The 21,840-nt window shown below is 50.9% G+C and overlaps 2 protein-coding genes across 2 annotated transcripts; both read right to left on the bottom strand.

Moving 5' to 3' along the window:
* Nucleotides 1–753: 753 nt before the first annotated feature.
* On the bottom strand, nt 754–6,493 carry OTOP3 (otopetrin 3; the record flags this gene model as incomplete). The annotated part of the gene is made up of 6 exons (XM_082067193.1): nt 754–924; nt 1,673–2,604; nt 3,257–3,375; nt 4,070–4,128; nt 4,878–5,014; nt 6,103–6,493. 6 exons carry the CDS (start codon nt 6,491–6,493, stop codon nt 754–756), a joined length of 1,809 nt encoding a protein of 602 aa, XP_081923319.1.
* A 7,554-nt stretch (nt 6,494–14,047) lies between these two features.
* OTOP2 (otopetrin 2) lies at nt 14,048–18,787 on the bottom strand (the record flags this gene model as incomplete). The annotated part of the gene is made up of 6 exons (XM_082067165.1): nt 14,048–14,218; nt 14,867–15,753; nt 16,203–16,336; nt 17,005–17,063; nt 17,699–17,835; nt 18,382–18,787. The coding sequence occupies 6 exons, from the start codon at nt 18,785–18,787 to the stop codon at nt 14,048–14,050; spliced, it is 1,794 nt and encodes a 597-aa protein (XP_081923291.1).
* Nucleotides 18,788–21,840: the final 3,053 nt, after the last annotated feature.

Raw genomic sequence — 21,840 nt, forward strand, 5'->3', positions numbered from 1 at the left:
CGATAATGAGAAAAGATGCACTGAACCGGTGCAGGGCTGGAGGCCTGTCCTGCTCCTCAGTCCTGAGAGCTGCAGGAGCCTGGCACTCTGGGGTTCTACAGCACTCACACAAGTTCATGTGCCAGATGTCAGCACCAGGAACAAACAGAAAGTAGTCCTTGTTCTGACCATTAGAGCAACTACCAATGTATTACTGAAAATTACACGTGAAAAGTCTGCATTTGGTTCGTTTCTGAGTGGCTGTGGGTGCTTCTGGACCAGCTGGTACCGATCAGTCTCTTCTGTGCTGCAGGATGGTGGGATGATGAGCGGTGCTGGGGCTGGTGGTCCTGGACTGTGAATGTTTAAAGTTCTGTGGAGTGTAGGTCCTCTTTTTTTTTTAATTGCTTTTGTTGAAAGCTGCTCTTGTACTCTTTTATTTGGAAGATTTCAATAGGAGATAGTAAAGTCCCACTGGCTACCACACAGCATCCACTAGTAGATTGCTGGTAGAGAAGTACCAGTGTGCATGTTCCCTTGGAGCAGCAAGCCTGTTAAAGGGCTTTGAGTCTACTCTCTATGGAGAAAAAATGATAATATAAAGCGACCTCCTTTTCTTCTGAAACTCACAGAGATGTTGTGCAAGGAGAAGTCAAAGCAGAAGCCGGAGGGGAAAACAGCTTAAAAGCTTCCATGTGCATGTCTGCTGCTTACTGTGTCTTTGTTCAGCATCATTGTTTCACCCCAGGCTGTGGGGTGGGGAGTCGGTTTGGTTCAGGCTGTGACGTAGATCTCCACGAGTCCCCCGACGGAGTGCATTCGGTAGAACACGCTCAGCGGGAGGCCGAAGTTCACGATGGCAAACCAGGTGGAGTAGCCGTAAAACGACTTTTCCAGTCCGTTCTCGAAGACGGGGTGAGCCCCAAAGGTGGGCATGACCCAGAGCTGAAGAGGGGTAAGGAAAAAAAGAGCAGTCAGAGGATGACAAGCTGTCTCCTACCTGTGCTCTAATCTCTGCACTGGCTCAAGTGGTTGTAGGAATATTGCGAGAGTATCACAGGAGACTCCCTGCCAGAGAAGAGAAGGAAAATCCCCCATTTAGTTGCTTACAACAACTTCCTTGTTGTAAGTCAAACCCCATGAAATTCCTGGAAACCTAATGATGGCCCCGTTGTGCCCCAGCCAGTTTCATCTTTCTAGAGAATTTCACTGGTTCCTTGGCCAATTTGTCTTTACTGGATTAAGGCTGTGCTGAAAATCCACGTCGATTCAAGATCCCAGAGCACAGTGTACTTTATTGGGTGAGTTTCAATCCTGGAGACTCATGTTTACAAAGACTCACTGCTGTGCCTCCTGCTTCTCCACCTATCTTATGAAACACCCTTAATGAGTCTGATAACTTTTTCAGAGGCTAAAATTTCGGCACATGAGGATTTATTAGCTGTCTCCTTCCTGTGCTCAGGAAATGTAGCTGTATTTGATTCTTAGGTTAAAAGGGTGACCTTATAATTATGCAATTTTGGAATATTAACAGAAGAAACAGTCTTGACTTGCCCCACCAGTAGGTTCAACCTTGGTGGGCAAAGATTTCTCGTCTGGAGTAGTAACCCAAGAGGAAGGAAAAAAGCACGTGTGTATCACGGGTCATAATGACTCAGCCAAACTGCACTGTGGCAGAGAGAACAATACTTACTATGATGTTGCACAAAACCAAGAAGAATGAGATCTCTCTTAATACTCTTCTCTTCCAACTCAGGTGAGAGTAGTTATGGATATAGGACAGCGAAACTTTCCGGATCTCCTGTCCCAGCTCCAGCACGCTCACGCGTCTCTGGCTGTGGCCTTCCTGAGGCCGCTCTTCTTTAACTTCCTCCACTTTGTCGGGAGAGGTCTGTGTGCGTTCCCGTCTGCTGCTTGCCGTGGTTTCTGCTTCTTCAGGGAGCTCCGAAGCCGATCCACGCTGCCCGGTGCGTCCCGTGTGTCTGGCCTCGGCTGCTGCTGTGACAGGCTGCCGGTGAAGCCCATCAATGATGAAGATGTTTTGGGTGATGTTCTGAATGATGAGGAGGACAGAATAGGACAGGATGAGACTGTTTAACACGTCCCTGGCGTTAGTGGCCACAATGGCAACGATGGAGAAGTAGCACATGCCGATTTGGCCGAGGGCCGCTCCCATCAACAGGATCACATCCAGGCTGCGGGTTGGGTTCTTCAGTGTGTCCAGCTCCTTTTTTTCCAAGGCGTGGATGACCGTCCCAATCACTGCGACCACGCTCATCACAGGCAGGAGCACAATATAGTAGGAATAATACATCACGAAGGCCTGGATGTTGGGGACTGAGCCGGTGGCCTGGATCTGGTAGATCATGAAGACACAGATCCCGATGATGACAGAAGTGGCGCCCAGCAGTGGCCCAAAGACAACCCCCTGGAGCCTGAAATTGGGCTTGACGTGAGGGATGTGGGGGTGGCTGAGGCGTCTCCCCACGTTCTTCCATATAACATAGAGCATGGAGCAGCAGATGAGGCAGTACTCGGTGTTGAAGGGGTAGAGCAGGATGTAGCCCTTCTGGAAGACTTTGCAGATGGTTTTGTTTGGGCATGTGCATGAGCTAGTCTGGTTGCCTGGAGCATGAGAAGAGGAAAGCAACAATTACGAGGGAGATGGCCCGGATTTCGTGGCTATCTTTGGGAGTTTCTTGTATGCAGGCACAACATCTGTCTGTGTATCGCAGAAACTATGATCAGTAGGAAGTGATTACCACTCAGTCCTCAAGGATTCTGAGCAACAGGGTTTAGCAAATGTCTTGTCCCAAATACTTAGTACTCCTGGTCAATGCCATATGTGCTGGATGAGGGACACCCCTTCCTTCACAGTGAAGCCTCCTCTATCTCTACCCTTGGAATATCAGTTTGCCCGTACTTTGTTTTTCTGTATCCTCAGAAAGTAAAGCACAGCAATTCTGTGAGTCTCTTCTAGTCTGACAATCTTTTGTTTGCAGTTGACAGGTACATGTGAGCAAGAACGTTAATTTATGGTGGGCTTTTCCTTTTCTAGCCCTCAGTTCCAAGGTTTCATATCAAGTCCCCCCCCTCCATGTGAAGATGTTCTCCCCTTGCAGCCCATTTTCTCAAGACAACCTCCAATAATAGGGAAGTCACAGTATTTGGGAGAACGGGTTGTGATATCTGAATCATGGAGATTAAGAATTGTTTTCTCCCCAGAGAGATCATCTATGTTAGCCTCACCCAAAGAGATGTGAAACAGGAGCCTTGCCTGTGAATCGCTGCTCCACCTCGCGCAGCTGAGACTCGATCTCCATGTGGATGGTGTCGTTGGTGACGGCCGAGAGCCAGAGCAGGAGGTTGGTGGCTATAGTGAGCATCAGCCCACACCTGCGAGAAGAGAAGGACACTTCTCTAGTATGTTGACTGTGGAGATCGTTTACGACCTATGTGTCCACCTCCCCTTTGCTGTTTGCTGACCCACACACGGGTGTGTGCAAACATAGTGCGTATGGGCGCAGGGGCATCAGTGGGTGTCTTTGCATGCACAAATATGACTGAACGTGTTCCCATTTGGCTGTTTGCAAAGGAGCAGGGCAGGCTTATTGGTCAGAGAATCATAGAATATCTCAAGTTGGAAGGGACACATAAGCATCATCGAGCTTCTTGCAGGACCATGTAAAAACTAAATCCTATGATGAAGAGCTCAGACCGGCCCAGGTCTGTGTGCAGTTGAGGGAGGGAAGGCTGAGACATCTCACAGTGATAGAAACAGAGAGGTAACCCCACCTCATCCTCCAGGCAAATAATTGTTCCCTGAGCTGTGCGGGGGGAAGGTATTTGGGTTAGGAGGGAGCGACGAGCTTTGTAGTGGTCCAAGGCACAAGTGGAAAGAGGAAGAAGCTGGTGAGACCAGAGAGGAGGATGGATCTGGTCAAGTCATAGCTTGGTTCTTGTGATGCACAACATAGAGTCTGTGTGAGATCAGGTGAAGACAGTCCTAGCGGGAATAAGGGAGATCACAAGCAGACAGCAAGGAAGAGTTTCTTTAGAGCAGAGGGCAGCTTTTAACCCCTTTTGATACCTGGTCAAGTTGTGCTGGACTTGAATGCAGTCCTTCGAGTGATGCCACAGGAAAAAAGCCTGCAAATGGATAGCGATAAGGACGTGAGCCCGGTGACGCTGCAGCCTGCTGCCCATGCCGTGCGGAGGGACAGGCGGGTGAGCAGCACGGGTGTGAGCGGGAGCAAAGCGCCGGCGTGCAGGGGCGTGTGTGCACCTGCATCTGGGGCCGAGGCGTGTGCCGGCATCCCCGCGAGGCCGTGGCGTGTGCGCACCTGTGCCTGGCGCCATGGGAGCTCTACATCTGCTTTTCTCTGCCTTATATGTATATTTATGGGGGTATTTGCTGCAGTGAGGGGGGCTATTTACATTTGGAATATGGCTCTGGGTCTGGAAAGGAGAGGGTTGGTATCAGAGTAACAGGCTGGAAATGGTGTGAAATACTTGTGGGATTTTGGTGGGGAGATGCATTAGCAAATAGAGATGCTGGGACTCAGACTGGTGCACAAGCACCTCTCTGGTAAAATCTGAAATTCTCTCTCTCCCTACTTCGGTGCTTCAAAACAAAGTCATCTGGATCCTACAGTATGTCAGTTATTGCTAGAATGATTTATTTCTAAATCTTACTACTTTGTTTCTCAATCTGGCACACAAGGAGTGTGGGTGGTATTTGAAATGACGTGTGATGCTTTAATGCCATTAATGCTCGTGAGAATGCCTCACGTGCACCCACTTTCCCAAGTTTCCCAAATTCCCACCCTACCACCCTTGGGGTCCCAGGAATGGGACAGAGAGAACGAGCGAATTTCCAGAGGGATAAAATATAGTACCTGGGCACAAATAAAAATAATTTCAATACTGGGAAACACAATATCCACTCCGGATTTGCACTCGATGAGAATCGCGCTGTAGCTGATCTGAAACACGTTCAGGAGGATGCTCAAACTGCCGAACAGCAGCACGGACCCTGGGCAAACAGCAAAAGCACCAGTAAATAAACAAAGGCGCGTCTGTGGAGCATCTGGGTCTGGCTGGGGACTGTGGACCTGGCGCTGCTTGGATTCGAGTGGAGTTGGAGGCCTTTCCCTTTGGAAGTGTCACGATTTTGAGAGAAGGGGACAAAGGGGAGCCTGATTCCTCAACCTGGGTGCTTTGGCTGGTTTAAGGCGTTGACACAATACCAGGTGTTTTCTTGTGCATTTTGTGTGCAGTCTGGAGTGACAGACGTAAGCTAATGGCAGGTGAGGGTTTCTGCCTTGTGGAGAAAACCTGAGCTGAACGCAGCTCCGCTGGGGCTTTTGGCAGCACCGGCCTGCAGCAGCTGGGACCCTCGAATTGTTTTTCATTTCACCTTTGACACCTCCCTGCAGCTCTAGGTGCTTGGGCACCTTGCAGCTTTCTTCCCTTGAATTCTTTGTGCTCAGTTAATGAGACCACATGCTGATTAGGAACTCTATAACAGACCAGCAGCAGGGCCACTTGGGGAAGCGCCGTTTCACCAAGTGGGGCAACTACGTATGGGAAGTCTCCCAGGAAAACTTTCGTGTCACTGGGATGTGACTCACTGGCCGGGTATCTTCCCCTGGAAACAGGACAGTTGTGACGTTAAATGGGGATGAGGGTGGCCTGGGGCCATGGACGCCCTTGGAGGGTAAACACGGTCGTTGTCCTCTCTCTTTGCAAAGTGGCCATGCCTAGAACCTTCCCGACGTCTCTCCGACCATGCTGGGAGATGCCTGGGTTGTGCTTTGTGGAGGGACCGCAGGGGGAGGTTGCACTGGGGGCTCAAGGGAAGCCAAGTTCAAGATTTTCCCACTTGCTGTGGTTCTCCTTCGTGGCCTCCACTGTGCCTCGGATTTCCCTCAGCCTCACCCTGCAAACTGGGAGGGCACTGGGAACCTCCTCTACATCTAATTACAATCTAACTGCAACCTACACATCTACATGCTAACTACAGTTTACCTACATCTGCTCTTCTACTATTGAGGAAAGAATTTTATCTTAACTATCAAGCACTGGGAAAAGCACGAGATGATAAATTAAAGCAGAACTTACCCCGAATCCAGATGGGCCCAGCGTGGGAGTCCCGGTACACCACGGCGTGCAGCTGCCGGCGGGTGCCCAGCAGGTAGTAGATGATCCAGCACACGCATAAGACCTTGAGGATGGAGAGCAAGACCCAGACGTCTGCCAGCGTGATGGCCTCGTGGTTGAAGATCATGCTGCTGATGAAGGCGCTGCCCAGAAACACCACGTTCATGGCCAGCAGCCCGGAGAAGAGCTGCCCGGCTTTCTGAGCCTGCCTGTCCCCCTGCTGCACCGAGGAGCAGTGACGGTAGAGCCAGGACTTCTCGTAGTGGATCATGGAGATGCCTGGCGGGGCCGAGGCCGACCTGCGCTTGCAGTGGTGGCAGGGCTTCTGTCTCGGGGCTCTGTTGCCTGACATGGCTTGTCAACCCAGGGGTCACCTGGTGCATTGAACAAAAGGGAGGTTAAAAGTAAAAAGGTCTTTGGGGATGTGCTGAGATCTTCTCTGCTGTAAAAGTTACTTGTGGGGTGACCTCCCTTTGCGGCTTCCCCTTCCCTCTCTGACAGCTGGATGCGGAGGAAAAGAGATTAGTGTTTAGCCCAGATTAGGCATTAAAAAAATTCCCGTTGGGCAGAGTCATTGCGGGCACTGGGAAAAGGCCCTTCTGCCAAAACCCGTCCAGCGACACCTGTGTTCAAAGGGGGATCTGAAGTCTCTGCCCGACCCCACCAGAACTGGGAGCTGTTGGGTCCAAACCGTTCCCATCCTCACCTTTCACGCGTCCTCTGCGCACAGCCCTGGATTCGGGCTCCCTCCGGTCGCTTTGCTGCAAGGGTTAGGTGGAAATACAGAGCAAGCTCAGATCTGCTCTGAAATTCAAAGCTGTTTGATTCTGGTTGATGGGTCCAACCTCTTCTGGGTGTTTTGGAGCTGTGAGAGTTGCACCACGTTCCTTGTGTGGTTGTACAAGTGGTAGCAGAGCTGGAGAGAATTAAAAGAGGGTCTGTAGGTTTTGATCCGAGCTGCTGGGAAAAGATCCAGCCTCCCACCCAGGCGGGCTGAGATTGGGACTAAGTTAAAACCTGCTTTTCTTTCTTTTTCTACTTCTAGCAAAGAGGAAAAAGCACAGAGCCAGGAGCATAGTGATGCAGAGGAGTCTGAGGGATTGACCCAATAGACACACAGAGCCTGGGAGCTTTTCTATCCAGCTTTTGGAAAAATCTTGGTAGAACCATGATGCCTATGAGAGAAATCTCCTTGCTCATGTGCAGCGATCGGGAGAGATCAGCCTCTCTGTAGATTCAGTATCCGGAAAAGTGTTTTCACTCCAGAGAGTGACTCTGGCTGTGGTGGGGGGTGGCTGGGGTGAAAGCAGAGCCCTGAGATGTCTTTGAGGGTGGGGGAGTTATGTGTAGTTGTTTTGGGGGAGAAATTCTCTGAGAAAGGGTTGAAATTTTAGTTCTTCCCTCTTCCTTTGCATGTGCACTGAGGTGCTCAGTCTCCCTTTGGTCTCTACGGATTCAGTGCACTTCTCTTAATAGAGATTGATCCTGAAGTCTTCCCTATTTGGCTCCAAAACTCTCCTGACTTAGTAGCGCAGGAGCAAATACCCTCCCATCTCCCAGGGCCATAACTCCTCCGCTTTGGGCTCGGGGCAGGGAAGGGAGAGGCCGTAAAATCAGAAGGATCAGATGTAAACGCATCCAGGCTGCATCAGGGGTACCCGAGTGCCCAGCCTGGGCTGCTCACACCCCTGGACCCCAGACCCCGGACCCCGAGCCGCGGCTCTTACCTCCCCGCTCTCCTGCTGCCCGGCGCGTGGGAGCAGCTGCCGACACAGCCCCGGTCACAGCCGATGTTCAAACCCCTCGCCGGAGCGTCACCAGGATGCATGTGAGTCTTCCCAATGGCACGAGCCGCCAGGACTGCTCCCCACTGAATGTGAATGTGGCCTCTGCTCTCGGCCCATTGATTTCTTTTCTTTTTTTTTTTTTCCTTCCCTTCCACCTTGTTTACTTTGGGTCTATTATTGTCATTGCATTAATTACTCGGTGAGAAGCTCTCGGCTCTGCCAAGGGCAGCCAATGGGGATCAGCTCCTTTATACACCCGCTGGGTTGCCCCATGTCAACGGCCTCGGCACAGGATGTGCCAACTGGTAAAACCACAAGCTGCGGTGACTAATTTGTGCCATGGCCCAGGTGAGCCTAGAGCTAATCTCCTGGCACAGGCTTGCGCTGGGAGTGCTTAGCCACACAGTTTTGGCTAAAATCCACTTGAGTTCCCCACTCCCTTGTTTTTAGGTAGACACTAAGATTTTTATTTTCCTCGAGTAGGCCATTACTTTGTGCCTTTATCCAGGGCGCAGATACCCAAACTGACCCTAAAGGCAAAAGTCACGGTTCAGCCCAAGTGCAGGGATGATGCTAATTTGATGCACTTCTGGCAGAAAGGTTGTTTCTATTGGCGGTGATAGCTGTGACCTGTTAATGCCGATATTAGAGCCAGACCCTCATGTGCAAACCCCACAGGCGCAGCCGTGCAGGGTCAGGGATGCTCTTGCTCCAAGCTGCGCTGTCCCTGTTCCCTTTCCCATTTCAGGGCAAACTCATTTCTGTCTTAGGACTCTCTGCTGAGCTGATCTCCCTGGTTTCGTGGCTGGCAATGGGGATTTGGCATTCCTGGCTGAGCTGCTGAGCACAGAGGGTCCATGAGGAGGGGCTGGACCTGTCCATGGAAGGAGAGGAGCTGTCTGCATGTCCCGGGATGAACCCCTGAGCCCTGGGCTTCTTGCCGCTGGCAAACAGGTGAGCTGGGAGCTCAGACCTATGAAACACTTCCCAAGAAGCTGATATGGGGTAGGAGTGGGTGGGGGAGCACAGGTTATCGTGCGTGGGGATGTGACGAAAAGGACGGAAAACAAGAGTGAAAGGGGCCCATTGCTCCCAGGCGAGAACGCCCGGTGTGTGTCAGTGCAGCCACCGAACTTACCGTCTGCCAGCAAAACAGTTGTGTTTAATGTCTGACCAAATGCTTGCGCTGCTGTCGGGGAGCCCGGATGCTTTGATCTGGGCAGGTTTTCATCAGTGCCCATGGCTAGATTTGTTCTGCCTTCTCCCAAAGCATCAACATCTCCAGCCTGCTTGGAGGATCATGTCCCTGCACCTCACGGGGGTGCTCTGGGATCCCCTGGGTGCAATCAGGATCTCCTTGGGGTTCCTGGCTCTTCTCCGGACCCCATTCTAGAGTTTAGGGGCAACAGGCATCTCCCAAAGCTATTGGGCAGCGTCTTCATTGAACAAAGCCAGCGGTTTACATGTGAGATGTTAACAAACCTGGCTGTTTTTTGGTGCACGCAGTTCTAAATTCGATGACTGCAAAACAGAGAAGTGGAAGCCTGGAGTCTGAATATATCTTGAGGTAAATAAGTTTGAGTGAAACTGGAGGTTTTTCCTTTAAAGATGGGGCTGAAATAAAAAGCTGAGGCCTGCTGTGCCCCAGTGGTTTTGCCGATGGGACTGTGCATCTGGGCTGAAAAGAAGAGGCATCCTTCCTGGCCTGACTTGCCCTCTTCTGGCTTTGGAGCTGGGATTGAACCCAGAGGAGCTGTAAAGCCCTGGGAGACTGGTTAATCCCCCTAATTTTGCCTTAATGCTGAAGAAGAGCAGCTGTTTAACTTGGTTAAACTTGTGTCAATGGATTCAAGTCATTAAGTAAGCAAACATGCAGGAGAAGGGGCAGAGAGGGATGAGTTGAACTAATTGGATCAATCACACAAATCACTGTCCTGCTCTGCCCTGAGGAGCTGCCTTTACTTAAGACCTGAGCAAAAGCTGCTGAGCGTTGGGAGCGCTGTTTGCCCCTCTGCTATCAGCAGTGTGCATATTGATGGTGTTATCTGTGCACTTAGCAGTAATAACACCCAGGCTGGGCCAGGCGGATCTGTAAACAGGACCCAGGGAGGAAAGAGGTTTGTGCCTGGCTGCTGTATTTGCGCAAAGGCTGCCGGAGGAATGCCCTGCGACTCCTTGGCTGGCCCACACCCTTCCTTCTTCGCCACCGATAACTGCATCGGTGACGTCTCCTGCGGGCCGGTGACTGAGCAGATTTTAGGGTGACTTCAGAGAGCAGCCTCGTCCAACGTGAGCAAGGGTCAGCTGTGCCCTGGCACCCCAATCCCTCGCTTTGCCGCAGGGAGCAGGCAGGCTCCATGGGTATGTGTTGGCTCCACTTGTGAAGCATTGTTATAATTTTCCATGCCAGCCCTTGGCACAGGTTCCTCTGAGCTCCTGCCAACGTTGAGTTGCTCCTTAGAATCACAGAATGGTTTGGGTTGAAGGGACCTTCAAAGCTCATCTAGTGCCACCCCTGCCATGAGCAGGGACATCTTCACCAGCTCAGGTTGCTCAGAGCCCCGTCCAGCCTGGCCTGGGATGTCCCAGGGATGGGACCACTGCCTGGGTCCCTGGGAAGTGCCTCCTCCACCAGCAGCTCCTGCCCTGGCCCCAGCGCAGTCCGGAGCTGGTCCCGCTCACAGGCTGTGCCTTGTGCTGCAAACCCGTCCTCATCTCCAGCCTTGTGACCTCCTCAATGCATCCACTTTCCAGCTGCTGCAGTGACAGGTAATAATTAACTTGGCTTCTTTCCCTGTCCCTGACACACCTCAGAGCAAATCACGCAGATAAAAGGTGCTGCTTTTTTTTTCTCAAATAAAACAAAACTCGCCCTCAAATAACAGATGATTAAGAAGCAGAGAAAGGGATGCGGAACCCTGGTAGCGGTGCGATGGTGATTCGGTTCTGGCCTTAGCTGTGGACTTCACTGTTTTTTTTCTGAGCAGTGTTATCTGATCTTTTGCTCTTTGACTCTTCCCCTTCCTGCTGCTCTCGCTGGTTCCGGCACCACGTGCCTCAGGCTGGAGTCTGGATTGGGACCTTTTTGGCACTTGTGCAGTGGCTCGAGCCCTGATCTGCAGGGCTGGTACCCCCTGAGCTTGCCCAGAGCTGGGCTCTTCACCCGGGCATCCCCCGATGAGCTGTTTTTATCGGTGGGTTTCAGTGCTCCCACCAAACCCCTGCAGAGTCCTCAGCACCCTGGCAGGCCAAGGCGGCTTTTAGACCAAAGCCAGCAAAACTCGATGCCCCTGGCAAGACACGAGCGCCTCAGGGCAGCCCTTTGTTTTCCTGTAGCTGTTCATTTGCAACAGCTGCCATTTAAACAGTCACCCTGAGGCACGTTGTTCTCCCCGTTTCCTGTCCCCTGATGCAGATCTGATCTCTGCTCCATAACTGATGCAATGGCAGGATCAGTCAGCAGGACTCTGCCGGTGGCCTCGGGGCTCAGCCTCATTCTCTGCTTTGATACAGGCTTTCTGTTCACATAGCCCCTGTGCCTCAGTTTCCCTCCTTCCCAGTGTGGAAGATGGTGCTAGCAGCTGTGATTTTCTGCAGGATCTGGCATGCAGACATGTGTACAAAGGACCAAGTGAGTCTTGACTTGCAGGACCCCTTCACATCCCTCAGGTACTCTGTGTTTGGGTAACATGAACTCCCATAAAACTCTCCATCAGTGAGAGACGTTCCCCAGTTTATCTGGGCTGTGGGGTGTGTGGCAGGTACCACCAATTCGCAAGGGGCCCTTGAAGAGCTCATGATCTCTCCAGAGTGTTTTGGTGCTGATGTGGAGGCTCATGGTTGAATGTTGTGGTTCTTGCTGCCCCACCACCCCAGAGAGGTTGATTTGGGATTATTGCCTGTATCAGTGCTGCTCGTGCTGTCGTGGGCTTCTCCTTGAACCCATGGTGAGTTTATTTAGCCCCAGAAATGCTCTCCGTCCAGAACAGAAGAGCCATTTGAGCTCTGCCTTGACTGGGTGCAGCCAGCCCTGGGGACCTGGGACCAGGCACCAGCAAGAGCGCGTGGGAGGAAAACCCAGCCTGCCCCCCAGGAACAGACCAGGTGATTAAAATCACTTTCTGCCCCTGTCCAAGCTCAGCAGCTTCGGCTGAAACAATGTCTAGAAGTGTACGTAAAGCTGACGTCTGTGCAGCGTTTACATCTCTTTTTCTGACTTAATCTGTGGTTCCTGCAGTTCAAATTAATAAGGCTTTTGTTTTGTGAAAGGTAAGGTTTCTAGGGAGAGATTGCATCTTTACCAGATCAATGGGGATAATCGAGGCAGGCCTTGGCTGGGTCAGTGGGGCTGGGAGAGGCTCCTGGGAAGGGTCGACCCATTTTGGAGGGGCTGGGTCAGTGTGATCCTCGGGGACAGGGGAAACAAGGGTTTACCCCATTTTCTACTTGCCCCAGAGAAAGGCACTGGCAAATGGGCTGGTGTAGACCAGCCAGAGGCGCTGGTCCCTTCTGGTTTTGGGGGAGAAAGATGGTCCAACATGCATGAACCTGGGCTCTTTCCTGTGTGTTCTGTGCTGCTGAACCTGCTCTACAGAGGTCCCTTCAACCCCAACCAGCCTGTGATTCTGGGCTGGCAGTCTGGGCCATTGGCTGGAAAATCGCATCACTCCGTTTCGAGTATTGTGATTTTCTTTTTTTTTTTTTTTTTTTTTTTTAAATTTTTTAATTCGGTGGATGCCTGTAGGAAAAGGCTTGATGACTTCTGCCACCTCTACAGTGTTTTTTATTGGAATGATAAACCCGATGAAACAACAAAAACCCTTTATTGGAACAGTTACTTGTCTCAGGGTACAGACAAAGCTCAGCTGTGCAATTTTGGCATGCACACCCCCCTGGATGGGATGGGATTTCTGAGGCTCCCCTTGGACTCTGGATGCAGCAGAAGGGCCCATTTCTACCTTCTGCAGCCCAGGAGTCCTGCTCTGAAAGCCCTCTCAACCAATCTGTGGTTCATGGAGAGCTTCAGGCACCCAGGAGCCTGTTTTGGGACCCCCATGTGTGGGGGTGCTGGGTGCCGGGGCTGTGCTCACAGCCTCAGAGCCCACCCCGGCTGTGGGGTGCAGCACAAACATCCCTTCAGGGTGTGGGACATCAAATGGGCCGTGGCATTGGGTTGATTTCTGTGTCGCAGGGCTCAGAAAGTCCCTTCAGCAGTTCAGTGTTAGAGAAATCAATAAATAATTTTGCATACAAAAATTTTCATTTTTTTTTTAAAAAAAATCATTCTTAAAAAAAGATTAAAATAAATCTCTTCTTCATTCCCCAGACTGTATTGCCCGTACAATCTTTATGGCTCTTTAGCACTGATTCAGGAAAACTGTGGGAAAAAAGTGTGCTTGGAGGCATCCCGTGCCAGGGCTGCCCAGGACCATGTGCACAGCTCCCCATGGGGACAACCTGCTCCTCTGCAGGAGGAGGCTGCAGTGACACCTCCCTGGCGAGCAAGGGAAACAGCGGGGTCTGGTGCAGGCCAGGGTCAGAGTGGCCATGAGCAATACAGAGAGGAAAGACTAAAATGTTTCCCAAAGCCTTCGGTGGTCACTGGTTTTGTTTTTCACATCTCTGCAGGGGAGTGATTTCCAACTGGCCATACCAGATGAAGTGGTTTTCCTTTCATTGCCTTCCACGCCTGCGTTAGCCCCTCGCACCCACCATATCTCTGCACACAGATAGGCACGGACCATCCAAGCGTGCTGAACACCCACTGGAGAGGACGTCATGGCACGGGGTGACAGGCTTTTGGGAAGGAAGGTGAGTCTCTGCCTGAATCAAGGGTAATTACCATGATCCTACTCTGGACACTTTCTTCTTTTTTTTATCTTCTTTCTTTTAAGCTTTAGGAACTTCAGACACACACATGCACATCCACACACAAGTAGCAAAAATAAAATCTGGATTATGTTTGGATGATCATCACCGGCAGTTCATAAATACCCCAGCACTGCAAGGGGACGTGATTCAGGCAGTGCCAGGGACCCCTCAGGACAGTCTCTCAGCCCTGGGGTAGGAAGAAGGTGGATGGGTTGAGGAGGATCTCATCTTCCTTTTGGGACAGTTCTTTAGGACATGATGTAGACCTCCAGCAAACTGGCCACTGCGTGCATTCTGTAGAAGATCCCAAAGGGCAGGCAGATGTCCACGATGGCCGGCCACATGGAATCGCCGTAGAAATTCAGTTCCGTGTCGTTGTCAAACTGGGGCCGGGCACCAAACGCTGGCATGATCCAGAGCTATTTGAGGAAAAGGAAGAGTAACACTGCAGTGAGAAAGGTGTGGGTACAGCCAGCACCTGCAATCACAGCTGCCGAGAGATGGGAAAAGAGCGACCTTCTGAGCATGGGACCTCTGCCAGGAGCTTGTGTTTACACTGAGATCAAGTATGATCTGGTGTTGTGCCCTCATCCCTGATTCATTCTCAGAAACGGGCTTGGAGCAAGTGCTGAAGCACTAGAGCTCGATCACGTTGTGTGTTAGTGTGAACCTGGCCTGTTTGGGTTCTTTGGGTGGAGGACACGTGGGTAGGGCTGAGCTGGCAGCAGTCTGGTCTCCCCAGGCTCAGTTGTGCACTCTGAGCTCAGAAGCCCAACCAGCTTGTGTATCTGCAGGGGGGTTGTCAGCTCTTCTTTGTGAGCTTATGTGTCAAATCACTTTGAGGACATGATGTGACTGACTAGCTGGGGATTTAGAGGGTCTCTAGAGACATAATGTGCTTGGCTTCTTTGGAGGTGCAGATGTAACCTATGTTTCTTATCATAGAATCATTTAGGTTGGAAAAGACCTTTAAGATCATAAAGTCCAACTGTTAACCCAACACTGCCAAATTTTTCTTGCTTCCTTCTCCCCCACCCTGGCAAACTCTTCTCTTTGCATGTACTCACTATGATATTGCTCAGCAGGAGGAACATGGAGATCTCCCGTAAGAACTTCCTCCTCCAGTTCATCTTGGGGGCAGTGAGGGACCTTATGAAGTCAGAAGGATGGATGCCTTCAGCTCCAGAGGCAGTGGTGGAGGCCAAGGTGCTGCCGCTGTCGGGCACGCGGAGGGACACTGCGTTGATGTTGGCAAAGGTGAGTCCATAGAGATCCTTCTGGTGAGAATCGCGCCTGTGGTCTTCCTTCGGGGGTTGCCGATGAAGGCCTTCAATAATGAAGATGTTCTGAAAGGTGTGCTGGGCAATCATTAGGAGGGCATAGGTGAGGTTGAGCGCACTGACAGCGTCCCTTGGTGTGCTGGCTACAATGGCCACAATGGAGTAGTAAGAAATGGCGTATTGCCCCAAGGCTGAACCCATCAGCAGGGCTACGTCCAAGGTCCTGGTTGGGTTCTTGTGCCGATCCATGTCTCTCTTGTCAAAGCGGTAGATGACAGAGCCACCAATGCAGACAAGAGACATCAGGCCCAGGCAAACGATGTTGAAGATGTAGTACATGGAGAGTGCTTGGCTCTTCTTGCTGGATTCAGTGCTGGAATTTACCTGCACCTCATAAAGAATAAGGACTCCCAAACCACTCACCAGAATGATGAGGCCCAACACGATGCCTACAAAGAAGGTCCTTTGGAAGAGCCTGAACTTCAGGCGCTGAATGTGGTGCGAATGGTGGTCTATGAAGCGTCCAACGTTCTTCCACATGACATAGACCATGGCAGAGGCAAAAAGACTGTACTCAATGTTAAAGGGGTACAGCCAAAAGTAGCCATTATAGAAGACCTGGCAGATTTGGCTGTTGCAGTTGCACTCGTCGGCTGAGCTACTTCTCATTCCCACTGAAACAAGACAGAAACATGTGAATGCAGTGACATCAAAACAAGGAGCCAGCAATTCTTAGCAGCCCTGAAGAAATGGGTACTTGAGGTCAGTGAAAAACAAGACCAAGGACAGAAGAATATGTGACCACTTTGAAAACAAGGACACTTCAACCTCAGCTTTCTGGTGCTCGTGTTCTTTCTGAAGAAGTGACAAGTTAAATCTCTCTTTTTTCCTTTTCTTCTTCATTCCCATCCCATTTGTACAGGCTCTTCCACCTTTTTGACTCCTCTGTGATACTGGTTACAAAATGAACATTAAAACCTAGCTTTTATCATACCAGCTCTGTTAAAGGAACCTGCAGCTCTAGATAGCCCTTCTGAAAAGGGTTAAAACCTGACTTGCAGAATAATTTCTACCTCTCGGGCTCCCCCCCTGGACCAGATGGCTTCACAAGCGGGCAGATTACCTTTCAGGAGCCATCTGAAAAGTTCTTCTGTCACGTTTTTCCTGAACTTTGAATGCGCTTTGTGAACGGACTCATCTGTCACAGCCGACATCCACACTGCTAAGTTTGTAGTCAGTGTCAGCATCAGGCCGCACCTGCAGAAGAAGGAGAAGGTTCGTGAGATTAAAGCAATGGCTCTGGGCTGTGTTGCTCTGATCCATATTAGGGGTGTGCGTGTGCTCACAGGGACTGTGGGAGCTGCCTGAAGCGGTGCAAGGACTCTGGTGGTTGAGCCTAGAAATCCTGACCCTTGCTTTGCTGCCTTCACTATCTTACTGGGTTTTGTTCATGCTCATGAGAATTAGCAAGGCCTGATTCCTCTTGTTGTGGTTTTGGAAGAGCTTCTCAATAGTGAATAAAATAATAGGTCTGGGTTGGTCTCCCATAGATCCAGCCTTGCAAAAGCGGACAAGATGTTATTTTAGCCTGAAGCTTGTCCCCTGCATCATTGTCTTCCCCAGGGAAGTCAAAGTCAGCTATGAATAATTTTATTTAATGCTAATTATTTGTTTAACACTAATCGGCTTTGAGTAATGCTTGTATTCTTGAATTGAATCCCAAACCTGCTAGATCCATAGATCATAAACCTCAACTGCTTGAGCTGGGATCTAACGCTGGCTGGAGGCTCAGCAGGTTCAGTTTGGGCCAGCACTAAGGGAGATGTGGTTATCCCCCTGCACCCCAGCTGTGTGAGGGAACGCAGCGGTTTTGCAGTGGTCCAGGTCCGCTGGACCAGTGAGACTGGAAGAGCAGCAGCGCTCACCTGGTGACGTTCAGGTGGACATGGACGCAGTCCTTGGCAGACATCCACAGGAAGTATGTCTGGCAGTGGCAAGAGGATAAATTGTTATTTCCAAGAAAGCAAATCACATAATTCTGAAGTAGGGATCTCCCTGCTCAGCAGAGAGCAAGCTGGAGCATCTTTCACTTGGGTCTATCTGGGCCCAGCCTACTAGCCCATAATCCTGGACATTTGCTGGATGTGGTTCTGTTGGTTCTTTGCTCCTCCTGCCCTGTCCCACTGCAATTCCTCTGCCTGTGCCCAGCCCCTGTTCCCATCTAAGTTCTCCCTTTTTAGCCTCTTCGGTATTGTCCCAGAGCAAGTGATCCTCTGTGTAGGGACTTCAAACTGCAAGTCAGTCCCTGCCTTGACTGTCCTTCTCCCTTTCTGTTCTTCATGGGAAAGGAGACCTGGCTGGGTGGAAGCTGCTTAGAATTTGTAACAAGCCATCCTAGCATAGGCCAAAATGTCACAGGATGGGAACAAGTTTAAATCGATGCCTTAAAGTGAGTTGCTACAGCTGGAAGTTGTGGTTGCAGGGAGAAGATATTTGTGGGGCCGGGTGGGGGCAAGTTAACCCTGTTGCTGAGTTGAACTGCGTCCATGAGATCAGAGCTCCTTCACCTGCTGGCTCTGTCTCTCTACCCCTCCCCAAAACAGAGCACAACCATCTCACCTGGACGACCACGAATATTGCTTGCACAATGGGGTAGATTATTTTGATTGCTGACAGGCAGCTGTAGAAGCTCGAGTAATATCCTATTTTGAACACGTCCATGACAAGGCTGAAAATGGCAAACAGGATCAGGCCTCCTGTTGAGGAACCAAAATACCTGTGGTTGGACAGGTGTGTGCACATAGTGCAGATGGGTGAGGGGAAGAAGAGGAACTATTGCTGTGGAGAGGCTTTGCTTCTACCTCCATTTTTCCTCTCCCAAATTTCCAAGTTATCTCGGTACCAACAGAATCATACAATAGACTAGACATGAGGAAGAAATTTTTTACACTGAGGGTGGTAAGATACTGGCCCATTTTGCCCAGAGGGGTGGTGGATGCCCCATCCCTAAAGACATCCCAGGCCAGGCTGGATGGGGCTCTGGTCCCTGCTCATGGCAGGGGTGGGACTGGTGGGACTGGATGAGCTTTGCAGGTCCCTTCCAACCCAAAACTATCCTATGAATAATTTTGTCAGGAAGGGATTTTCAATCAAACCTTCTCAAGCAGGGCATGGTGCTGTGCCCAGCACAGGAGAAGACTCTGCCCCAGGTGGTTGCTGTTTCCCTTCTTGCAATAACTGGTGCCCATGTGAACTGTGTACCCCACATCCTGCCTCCAGCCCTATCCCCCACGATCTCCTACCTCTCAGCCAGACAGGCCCAGCGTGGGAGTCTCTGCAGGGGATGGCGTCTGGGCAGTGGGAGGTGCTGGCGAGGTAGAAGATGATCCACGCGATGACTATCAGCATCAGGACGGTCAGCAGGAAGAAGACATCATAATCGTGCACGGCGATCTTCTCAAAAGCCCCGCTGCTCACCAGCGTGCAGGCCAGCAGGGCTAAATGCACGGCCAGCAGGATGGAGAACATGCGGCCACCTTTCTTCCACACCTCCTTGGAGGCAGGAGCGGAGGGGGGGCGATGAGGCTGGGGGCTGAAAGACGCGATCTGACTGGAGGCCAGGCTGGCTTTGTCATCCTTGTGTCCGCAGCCCATGCTGGAGCTGAGGCGTCTGACCTCGCTGTCCTTCCGCACAGGCTCGTCGGTCATGGTTCAGCTAACACCTTAGCTGAGGGTTGATGCTGTTGGGAGAAGAGCCTCATGAACGAGAGGGCAGCGCTTCATTTGGAAGAGTCCAGGGCTGGACCAAAGCAGGATATGTGATGGGGAGGAGAGGACTGATCAGAGGAATGGGGAAGGCTGAGACAAGCAGCGCAGAAAGAGGAAAGAGCTCACTCTCAACCCTTCTCTTCCTGGTTCCCTGAAGGCTGTGCTCTTGCTTAAGATGCTTTTGCTTGGGGAGATCGCACGTCAGTTTAACAAAGCGTGCCTAATTTGCCAGACAACGTTTAGGTGTTTATTGATGAAAGATATGGGAAAAGCACCAGCAAAACACTCACAGGATCAAATATCCTGGGGCAAACGGCCAGTGTGGTTTGATTTCTAAATGTCAGCCACTAAACATTCTGAGAAAACGTCATGCGTCCTGGCTAATGAACAGGCCACTGAAAGGTAAGAAGGCCCTGGGAGACTCCGGAACATCATCACATCATGACTTACACGAGTCTTGGCAAGAAGGATGTGCGCTGTTTCCACTGTCATTCCTTCTAAAGCCCCTGACCTGTGCCAAGCTTGGGATTGCATTGATTCTCAATGAAAAGCTTGAAACAAAGTAAAGTAACTGCTCAAACAAAGCTATTCCACCAACCTGTTTGCTGCCTGGGATCCAAATCTGCTCTTGCCAGGCTGTCGGAGAAATTTCTCTGTTGCTGCAGCTTATCAGCCGGAGAATTTATACCCGTTGGGATGCCTCTGTGATTTACACCATGCCTGGAGCTGACAGCAGCGCTTCACGGACTTCTCAGAGAAACTCGTGTGATCCATTTTGTGCAATAGCTGATTTTGGGGAAGCAGGAGAGAGATGAGGAGATAAGGGTTATTTACCCGGGGAGGGCATGCATTGACAACACTGCTAAGCATGGCACAAACCACTCGGTCATAGGGTCACGGTCACCACAGAGCAAAGTCACCCCATCAAACCCATCTCCCTACACACATGAGATCTTTTCCCTTGAAAGAAAATGGTTTAGGTGATGAACTTATCTTTGCTGATGATTTTAGGCTTGGCTTTCTGCTTAACTGAACACAATAAATATTGTGCCTCACCCTGTACCAGCAAGCTGGAATGTTTTCGAGGAAAAGGAAGAAATTTGCACTTGTATCTATTCAGTGCCCTGGGCAGCTCAATATTTTCCCAGCAATGGTGGCAACAATGAGGGAGGTTTAGCACTAGGGCAGGGCAGGATTTGGGGCCTGGAATCCGTGTTCCCCTTTGCTGATGCACTGCCTTTAACTTTTCAGGGTGGGATCACCTTTCTCTAGCCCACAGGAGCTTAACTTCTCTCCTTCCAAAGAGAAGGAAGCCATGTTACAAAGCGTGGTGGGATTTAAGCATTTGCCAAGGCAAGGGAAGAGCTTTTGCTCATGATCCATTTTACCCCAGCTGTTATACTTCGGTGGGGGGAGATAGGGAGTTCCAGGGCAGTTCTGGGTGGATGGGGACAAGTTTTACTCCTTCTCAAGGATGCCTCTTTTGGAGATGTCCCTGCCACTTGCCTTCTCCAGGGCAAGCACAGCGCTGGGGCAGTTTGCTGCGTGTTTCTCCGTCCCATTCCTGCCTGCTCACACCTGTGCTCCTTCTAACAGCATTGTCCCACAGGAACAGCATCAACCTGAAGTATGTGGAATGATGATGCAGAGCTCAGGATGGACTCTGCAGCCCAGGGAGACCTTCGTGTGCCTGTCCCCTGCTGCCACCAGCTGGCTGCCACCAGCAGTGCTGGCTCTGCTGAGCCGTGGGGATCCTCTTTGGGCTCAGGGGTTGATCTCTGCTCAGTCTGTCGCCTTTCCCAGGGGAGGCCCAGACCCCTCTGAGCTGGTAATTGTGGTGTTTTGCAGAGGCCAGAGGTTCAGGATCGCCCTGGGCTAAATGCACGGGTTTATCCTCCCTCTTTTGTCCTTAACAGCCAGCAAGAGAGGAAAAAGCATTTACTGCCTTGGGCAATGCTGCCGGGAGCCACCATACAGCATAACAAGCTTAATTAGTAATAAAACAAGAATCATCAAATAACCTCGGTAATGTATTGCAGATGTTATGATGCTGCTTTTCACCTTGAAGGATCCCAGCGTCAAATACCTCGATGTTTAGTATTATACATCCTGTCAAGATTTGCCCAGGGGGCCTGAGCAGGTGAGTATGAATCTGCCGATGTCAGCAAACTGGGGGAGGAGCAGAGGGACCAGACCCTCCCTCTGGGGCACTTAATGTCCCCAGGCAGCTGGGATGGTGACTCAGTGTCGGTCACCCAGGGGTTAATCACCGCAGCTTGCATGGGTGCACCTGGGAGAGCGCTGGGGCCACCCCGCTGCCTTGGGACGTTTTTTTTGCTTACAAAAATAAGCGACAGCGTGAGCTTTGGCTCATGTCCAGGCTCGGCTCCATCCCTCCCGACGGCAGAGGGTGCCCAGGGCCCAGGAATCCCGCGCTGGAGGCGTCGCCTGGGGCCATCCAGCTCCCCAAGGGCTCACACAGCCAGAAATTCTGTGTCAGCAGGAAAAACACTGGAGGTCAGACACTGTTCTTCATGCACATCATAGAACAGAATATCTCAAGTCAGAAGGGACTCATAAGGATCATCAAGTCCAACTCCCTGCTCTTCGCAGAACTATTTAGACTTAAACCATATGAGTATCATCTAGATCCCCTCGCCAACTCCCTTTGATTCTTCCCTCCTGATTCTTGCACGGCAAAGCATGTGAAGATGGATCCAGCAGTATGTTACCTGTAACTGCCTCAAACCGCATCATTTCTTATATTGTAGTAGAAGTACTGCGCCACAGACAGGAATGTGTTTAGTTTGGGGTTTTTTTGGTCTCCAAAGAGGGAGAAGGGGTGAGGAAGGTAATTTTTCTAGCCTCTATGATTTACTTTGGGTTATCACAGATGCCTGTTGCACAGTTTGTTGTGTGTTTCCCTAGAAAGCAGAATCCTGGGGACAGAAGCAGGGTAGTGGGGGGACAGGAATGGTAACTGGGTCTGCTGG

Source organism: Streptopelia decaocto (genome assembly GCF_964273445.1).
Source record: "Streptopelia decaocto genome assembly, chromosome: 16".
NCBI lineage: Eukaryota > Metazoa > Chordata > Aves > Columbiformes > Columbidae > Streptopelia > Streptopelia decaocto.